The 9,182-nt window shown below is 41.1% G+C and overlaps 1 protein-coding gene across 1 annotated transcript; it reads right to left on the bottom strand.

The window, feature by feature from the left end:
• Positions 1-2,523: 2,523 nt before the first annotated feature.
• Positions 2,524-8,504, bottom strand: LOC110488744 (uncharacterized). The gene is made up of 4 exons (XM_021561081.3): positions 8,156-8,504; positions 5,341-5,552; positions 4,015-4,410; positions 2,524-3,750 (listed from the first exon to the last, which is right to left on the bottom strand). Exons 2-4 carry the CDS (start codon positions 5,531-5,533, stop codon positions 3,719-3,721), a joined length of 621 nt encoding a protein of 206 aa, XP_021416756.3. The 5' UTR covers positions 5,534-5,552; positions 8,156-8,504; the 3' UTR covers positions 2,524-3,718.
• Positions 8,505-9,182: the final 678 nt, after the last annotated feature.

Below are 9,182 nucleotides of genomic sequence, written 5' to 3'. Positions count from 1 at the left end.
TTTGAGTTAGTGTTGCAGGAAGCAAATTTCTGCTTGAAAAAGCTAGCCTTGGCTTTTCTAACTGCCTGTGTATAATGGTTTCTAGCTTCCCTGAACAGCTGCATATCACGGGGGCTGTTCGATGCTAATGCAGAACGCCATAGGATGTTTTTGTGTTGGTTAAGGGCAGTCAGGTCTGGGGAGAACCAAGGGCTATATCTGTTCCAGGTTCTAAATTTCTTGAATGGGGCATGTTTATTTAAGATGGTTAGCACTTTAAGTAGCCTACATCAAAAAACAGAGTTCAAATTTGATTGAGGATGTTTTTTCTTGGTCTAGTTTTTTGGAAAACAGAACAAAGCCAACATTTCATCTTCATTTTATAACATCCTCAAGGTTAGAGTGGTCAAATCCCGGAGCCAACCAGGTGAAAAATATGTCGCTGTGCCCTTGAGCAAGGTACTTAACCCCAATAGCTCCAGAGTCCTGGACAATGGTGACCCTAGCCATAATCCCAATCCCTGCACGTGTTTTAGGGGGAGTTTTTAATCACCTCATTCTTCCTGCTTTTCTTCTTTGCCTTTTCTTCTGATTTTCAGACTCTTTTCAGTCCAGTTATTCAACATAAGTTGCAAATTAGTGTTATAATGTAGGACGGGGCAGAGAAGAAAGGAACAGCCATTAGGCATGGCACAGTATGCTTTCAAATAGTACCACTGAGAAAGGACGTATGAGCTCAGCGGAAAGCTGAAATGGGCAACTCACAGAATAAGTGACACGCTAGAGTAGCTTTAACCCCCTATTAGCCTTCTCCCATATCTGTCTGCACTCTACCTATGCTACTGCAGAAACACAACGCAAACTCAACAGCTCTTAAGTTTTCGTTGCTCTCTTTTTAGTGGCACTGAACAAGGAATATGGCAGTGAGGTTTGAGACCTCTTAGCAGAGTGCTTTTAATTGTATTTGGTCATGTATAGGATGGTCATTGTCACTATTAACCAAACATTCTACATAAATTATCAGCCCCAAATTCTAAAAGAAAAAACGATTCTATTTGTATTATTGAAGATAATCCACTATACCCCCATGTTGAATTCCCCGGGTCACTTGCAGCATTTGGAACTGCCGATCTGTGGTCAAGAACGCAGAGTTCATCTCAGCCTATGTTGCCTTTCATACCCTTTACTTTTTGGCCCTGACGGAAACATGGATCACCCCAGAGAACACTGGTACTCCAGCTGCTCTCTCTTCATCTGACTACGTTTTCTCTCGTAGTCCAAGATCATCTGGTTATCGCGGTGGTGGCACAGGGCTACTAATTTATCCTAACTGGAGATTTTCTCTTTTCTCCCTCTCTCATCTCCTCACTTGAATTCCTTTATGTCACTGTCACTTGTACACTCAAGCTTAACGTTGTTGTCATGTATCACCCACCAGGTGCCCTTGGGCCAATGAGCTTAACACCTTGATAAGCTCATTTCCACTTTTTCCCCGCTCCTTAATCCTCCCCCCCCTCACTCCTCCCTCTCTGCCTTTGTCAACCACTTTGAAAAGAAGGTTGACGACATCCGCTCCTCATTCACTCAGCCTATTGAGTCCACTGGTCCCACTCACACAGAACTACCCTACTCCTTGACCGCTTGACCCCATCCTCTAATCCCTTCTCCAGACCATCTCTGGAGATCTTCTCCCAATCCACATTTCCCCGATCAACTCATCCTTGACCACTGGCTGCGTCCCCTCTTGACTTTAAAATGGCCCGAGTCGCTCCCCTCCTCAAGAAACTAACACTCAACTAACTGACGTCAAAAACTATAAACCTGTATCCTTTCTTTCTTTTCTTTCCAAAACACTTGAGTGTGCTGTCTCTGACCAACTCTCTCGCTATCTCTTTCAGAACGATTTTCTTGACCCTAACCAATCAGGCTTCAAGACATATCACTCAACCGAGACTGCTCTTCTCGGTGTCACGGAGGCTCTCTGCACTGCCAAAGCTGACTCTCTCTCATCCTCCTAGATCTATCCTCTGCCTTTGACACCATGAACCATCAGATCCTCCTCTCCACCCTACAGGGCTGGGTGTCTCAGGCTTCGCACACTCTTTGATTGCATCATACCTGGCAAGCCGCTCCTACCAGGTGACGTGGAGAGGATCAGTGTCTGCACCACGTACCCAAGCTCTTCTCTGTCCTGTCACCCCAATGGTGGAACCAGCTTCCCCCTGAAGCTAGGACAGCAGAGTCCTTGCCCATCTTCCAAAAGCACCTGAAAGAGGTAGGGACCTCTTCAAAGAGTATCTTAAATAATCCCCCTCCTCACCTCGACCCCCCCCCCCCTTTCTAGTTCTGACTTTGCTGTTAGCTACTTTATTGAGGAAAAGTGTACTTACTATGCCTGTGATATGTGGTTGTCCCACCCATCTATCTTAAGATGAATGCATTAACTGTATGTTGTTCTGGATAAGAGCATCTGCTAAATTACTGAAGTGTAAATGTAAATACACATAATGAACATAAAAAAATGAATGCAAAAACATGACCATATTTAGTAGTCTAGTATTTATTTCAGTTTGAAAATGAAATACATTTGGCACCTTTTTCCTCTTCTTATTTTCAGCCACAGGATGGCAGTATTGTCACACTTGTTCTAAATGGCTTGAGGTCTGTTCCTGTGAAAGTAATGTAAACTATGTGCACTTGCCAGGCGAGAGATATCTCAACTGATCCAGTTCATCATGTATTTCCACTTCATTAAAGGTAGACTCAGCGATATGACGTAGATGCAGAAAGTAAACAGCAAGGCTCAACTTCTCCCGTTTTGGTCCTGTGGCTACCACGCTCTAACAGGGTGAAGTGAACCCATGCAGAGATACTGTGTGTGACTGTGTGGGAGCAAAGTCTTGCATCTTGCTCATCTCAAAATATGCGATGCTGCTCGTGGCAATGTAATTTCACTGAGTCTACTTTTAAGATGGAACAGATTAATTTTTTAATGTTTAATCACGAATCACAACTCAATTATTACAGTAAAAGAGGTTTGTGTCAATTCCTACAGATCGTCTACTTGGTATTCTCATCAGAAATCTCTGAATAACAAAAACCTCTTCATAAACATCTTTCATTTTCATGGTTACTTTGGCAATCATTTATTAGGATATCAACTGCATTTCATTAATTTGCTACGTGCAAAAAAATGAAAACAGTTTCTGTTTCCATATCACAACTGCAAATCACATCAAAACCCCCTCCTTTAGAAGTCCACACATCAGAGGAAACAGATATTCCTAAACACCAACATTTCAATAAAATAATCTTAAAAAACATTGTAAATTTTCTCCACAGTCGATACAGGCTACTTTTGACATAACACGGTTTTTCTTACACATGCAAAACACTCCCCTTCTCCCTCTCCCTCCCTCTCTCGCTGTCCTTGTGTATAAAAGTTATTGAGTTGTAGGCAGCATACTGGCGACTAGCAGTGGTTGTCACCTTGGTCTTTGATGTGAATTATGATCCGGTTTGCAAACTGGTTAGTCAGTAAGTGATTTGTTTCTAAGAGGCAGTTCCAGCTGTTGCATTGCGAGGAACTGAAGTCATCCTTTGAAGAGGAACAGAGCGGAGAGTTACCGGCAGTTCCTTCTTCTAGTGGCTGTGGAGGAGGCCTGTCTGATAACCAGAGGAGTGAACACAGCATGCACATGTTGCAGACTCCTCTCTTCCCTGCGCGGTCATGCTTCATTTAATACCAATAGAGTTCCCTTTTCTGCAGACCTATTCCCAAAAGAGGGTAGAATAGGTGTTGACTAACTCAAAAGAGACCTTTGGAAAACCAAGCAAACCACCAAAATAAATTAAGTTTAAAAAAAAAACACTGGAGCATAGATACTATAAAACCTCCCTAATCTTTACAAAATCCAAAGGATATGGAATTACAGAGTTATTTGTCAGTTCACTATCTAATCTATGTGAAAGAAAGAAGTCTCCCTCTCCCTGCACATGCATAGTGATAAAGGATCTGGGTAGAGGCAGCCATACCTGAGTCAGGGTTCATGGGGTCTCTGAAGCCAGGTTGACCCATCCAGCTAGGGAGGAGCTCTGGTTTGGAGCCCGAGGCCACGCCTGCAGCCACCTCTGACCGGTCACTATGGAGGAGATTGAGCAGGGAGTTGGTGTAAGGCTGTCCAGTGACCCCCAGGCCCTCATGGGACATGGAGTGAGGATAGGCCATGGCAGGCAGGCCCAGACCACCATGTTGCCTAGGAGCGAAGGCCAATGGGTTGGTGCTCTCATCTGGGGAGCTGAGAGCCAGGCGGTGGCTGGAAAGAGACTCATTGGTGCTGCTCAGATGAAGTCGACCAGACACAGGGGGAAAATGGTCTTCAGACCAAGATGGGGTTGGAACAACCCACTGGCAAGATGTTGAGTCAGACTCTGAAACAGATGTGGATAGAGAAAAATACATCCACAAAGAGTCTAGAAATGTGTTCATCTTGTACATTTCACATGTCAGTGAACACACGTTTTCTTGTTTGGTGCACACAGCATCATGATGATAGCATACAAAGTTCATTGCAAAAAATGAAATGACTTTTTTAATATATTTTTTGGGGGGATAGACAAGCTGAAATTAGCAGATAAAATCTAAGTCTATAAAATAACATTACCTGCATCATTTCAACATATCAACAATATACAATATATATATATATATATATATAGTGCATTATGTGGTATTGTGTGTAGATTGATGAGGGAAAAAAACAATGTAATCAATTTTACAACAAAATGTGGAAAAAGTCAAAGGGTCTGAATACTTTCCGAATGCACTGTATACTGGCTCTGGCAGCCAAAACAGCCAATTACTCCATCTAAACCTGAATCGATTCTCAATTGCGATATGGTTCTAGAAACATGAAGCCCTTAGCCTTCATATCACATCAAAATCATTGTCAGACTGATAGTACCTGCATTCATAATTCAAGCCTGATTTAGATCAATGTACACTATATGGCCAAAAGTATGTGGACACCTGCTTGTCAAACATCTCATTACAAAATCATGGGCATTAATATGAAGTTGGTTCCACCTTTGCTGCTATAACAGCCTCCACTCTTCTGGGAAGGCTTTCCACTAGACGCTGGAACATTGCTGCGGGGAATTGCTTCCATTCAGCCACAATAATATATATATATATATATATATATTATGTATATGTACATAATTATATATATAAAATGTATATATTATATAAAGTTTATTTCCTAATTGCACTGGACTCCAAGTGTATTGGCCAATCACTCAATCAATCACTCCAATCTTAATTCCAACCTTCATTGCATAGTTAGGTATCAGTCTGCTCACCAGATTTGACAGCCTTGCGGCTCTTTTTGCCCTTCCCGCTGGGGGCCTTGGTCTTACTGGCCTTGCTGAGGGCACGGTTGAAGTGTTGGTCCACCATGCTACCGATGTCACCCTGGAAGTAGGTGAAGATGACTCTATTGGACTGTTCCTCTGTCTTTAGAACTACCTGGGGGCTACCTGAATGTCCTGCCATCGCTGACTCAACTTAGATCCTGTGGGAACATAGTAGAGTACAATGGTTGGAAGGTAGAGAACATTCATATTTTGCCTTACAAGTCCATGCATCATCTGTAGGCTAGGCTACCCATACAGTATGTGATTGCTGAGTTATGGCTTGTGTACGTCCATAATTAAGGGATATGGATATAACATTATAATGCACAGTTCAGACACTGAACTTATGGTGAGTCAAACTGAATAGAAATTAAAAGTCGTCTGGCATGGACGTCTTGCTTGGCATACCGATTGTTTTCATTCAACCGCTCTCAACACTGCAGCAGACTTCCTCGTTGGTTTTGGGTTCAATTCAGGCATAACAGTAGCCGACTAAACAACTCCATGACATTGTTCTTTGTAAACGCGGCTTATTCTTTGGGTGTGGAAATCCATCGATTTTGATTTTAAAAGCTTTATTTTATGTGACGTTCGAACTCCAGTCGCCCACACTAGTCACCGCTCAACTCCATCGTGAATCGTGGAGTTGAGTTTAGTCGGCTGGCATAACAGTGACCTCTCACAGAAGTCCACCTAAGAATCCGAGCCCATGATTGTGCTTCCCGCGGTGGGTGTGGCCAAGCAACCTTTACAATTAACATATTTTAACATACATTACCATTTCTCCCGACAGTGGAAGAACTGCTCTGGCGCGCTGCCTGAAACAGAGGCCTGTTTCACTTGCATAGCACCGAAAGAGGCTGCCGAACTATTGTCAAAAGTTTGATGAGTTGCATTGCGTGGTTTCAGAAGGCACTCTATCCCCACTCTTCCAAAGACAAAGATACGTGTTTTTAAGTTTGATACGGCGATAGAGAGGTTTTTGAACTAGGGCTTACTCTCTCCATTTTTGTTTTATTTACTGACTTGAGTGGCTATTGTAGCATCCATAGGAATTCACAGATCATCTCACCGTGAAGTAGTAAAAGGGTTATAACCTAACATTCATTTGTCATTTTGTTTTCCACTCTGCCGGGATGATAATTCAATAATAATTCAATAAGTATCAAGGTGATCTTATTTGATTCATCGAACACATGTTGAGAAATCGCCTTCATCTGTGCATGTATCAACATAAAATAATGGGCAGGATAAGCTATTCAAAACCTGACTGGAATGTCATCTTTTATTGGTCTTTATCTGTTATTTGCAAACAATGTCTGCTTGTCATTACACAAAGGTTCAAAGTAAATCAATGCTTATTAATGTCAGCACATTACAGGCTGTTCACTACATCCTTTTTATGCAGTTTGGCATTTATTGAGATGACTCATGTACTGGAGGCAGCTCTGCAAAGCGGTCACTGCGCTCTAAAAATGAGGGTTCCTCAAGGGTTCTTTGGGAAGGGTAATGGCTCTATGTGGAACCATAATGGCTCAAAAAACCCTTTGAATTCTTCAATGGCTCTTTACAGTTCACAAAAAGGTTCTTTGCTCTTTTAGTGATAATTAATATGTTGGGGACCGGCTCATTAGAATATTTTGGGGTGTGGTTTGCGCACAGCTCTTTTTGTACAACCGTGAGTGAGAATGTTTATCATTCCAGTTTATCTAATGTGTTGTGTTATGCCATTGCATGTTATTTATGGCCAGTGATGGTGTCTTGTGAATGAGTCATGTATGGCCTGTCAATTGAAAATGGTTGACTAAATCAGTCAGTGGGTCTCAATTCTCTCCTCAGGGACCCCCCAGCTGTTCCAGAGGTAGCTCACTTGATTCAACTTGTCAATTAACTCATTAATAACACCTATAGCATTTTAACAGTATAATGTGGCTGACCAGAATTAAGAACCCTGTATGGTTCTTCAAAAGGATCTACAAAGAACCTTTTAGATTGAAAAATGTTATTTATGGAACCGTTCTCCATAAAGCATCTAGAAAGAAACATTAAAAAGGGTTCTAATAGCCCCAATTAGGGTTGTAACCACAGCTGGAGCCTTTTTTCCCGGTGCTATATAGATCCTTTTTTAACGGTTCTTTATAGAACCATTCTCCATAAAGGTTCTGTAAAGAACCATTAAAAGGGGTCCTATATAAAAGGGGTCCAAATAGGGTTGTAACTACAGCACCAAAAAGGGTTCCGTTATGGTTACAAGTCAAATAACCCTTATCTGGGTCTATTTAGAACCATTATATTTTAGTGTGTCGCTGGAGCAGACACAAAGTCATGAAATCTGATTTTAAACCTAACCTTAAACTTAACCACAGTGCTAACCCTAATGCCTAACCCTAACCTCAATTTAAGACCAAAAAGTTAATGTTTTTACAATATAGACAATGTTGGCCAATCTAGAGGAAACGCTAAGTTTTGCCTCCAGGGCAAGATTCATAACAATAAAGGTCAACCTGCCTTTTGCATCACAACCTTTATCTCTGTATATAAATCGGCCTACCTTTTTTTCAGTTAAATTATGTCAACAACCATGTAATATTGAATAAAAAAGTTCCCAAGTGACATTGGTCAGAAAAAAAGAAATACACCATAAAGTGGGGAATTATAATAATCAGACATGTATCTGCAAATATTGATAAAACTATACATTACGTATGCAGTCTTGTAAGATTATATTACAAAGAAATGCATGCCATGTACTCTCTCTTACCTGAGCAGGTGAGCTCCTCTGATCAAGGACCAAGTCCCAGGTTTGATTGATTGAAGTAACCCTTGATGCTGCCTATATGCAATTGCGCACAATTACTCAAAATAACGTTATTTTGACAACAGCACTGGCATTCCTCAAATGCTGCTGATAAAACACAACCTGTTAAGATTACTGTGCTCTCAAATTTCCAGATTGATGGAGAAAACATCGATCTCTTCGCTTATTGGAGTTTGTTCGTCAGAAACCCGCCTTCGTTCAACACATCCTGCGCTCGAGCTGCCTGCGGTGTGGAGATATCGCGAGGGAGGGTGTGATGCGCTACGACAGTATGATGAGAATGTAACTTAACAACTTCCTCCACACACCGGCAGCACCTTATCAAAACATTCCTTAGTGAACTACACTGTCAAGAACTCGTATTCACGTTTAGAAAATGGCTTATGGGAACACATGCTATATGGAAAGAGTTTAATTATAAAGTGTAATTATAAAGTGTGGAAATATCTACTGTGTGATACTGAAAGGATTCAAATTAATACCATCGTTATAGAATGGCTGTTACGCCGAGATTACACCATTCTCATACTTTTTTTTGTGCACTGTGCAAGTAATAATTATATTGTTAAACTAAGACAAGCTTTGTATGCTTGGTATAGATGTTTTCCTTTAGGCAGAATGCACAGCTGAGCATTTCACACAGTAATGTCAGACAATAATGTATTGCAATAATGTAATAAAAGGTTGTTTTTTTTAATTTTGGGGTGTAATAACATGTTAATATTATATTTGAAATTCTTCTTTTAAATAGCTCTCTTACAAAAACGGGAGCCGTATTCGTGATTGATATTATGATAAATGATGGCAGATTTCAGAAAGTACACTGACAATAACAAAAGTCACCACTGAGGTTTTCCAGTTACACATGCAGAGAACCACAATGATAGTTACAGCCACCAATGGAGATGTGGTGGGACATCTTTTCACTAGTCAATATAAGAACACAATGAGAAACGTGACGTTATGCTAT

Source organism: Oncorhynchus mykiss, chromosome 14 (assembly GCF_057628025.1).
Source record: "Oncorhynchus mykiss isolate SJ-2025 chromosome 14, ASM5762802v1, whole genome shotgun sequence".
NCBI classification, from domain to species: domain Eukaryota; kingdom Metazoa; phylum Chordata; class Actinopteri; order Salmoniformes; family Salmonidae; genus Oncorhynchus; species Oncorhynchus mykiss.
Note: the sequence above shows the minus strand (reverse complement) of the source record. Positions and strands in the feature narration are given on the sequence as shown.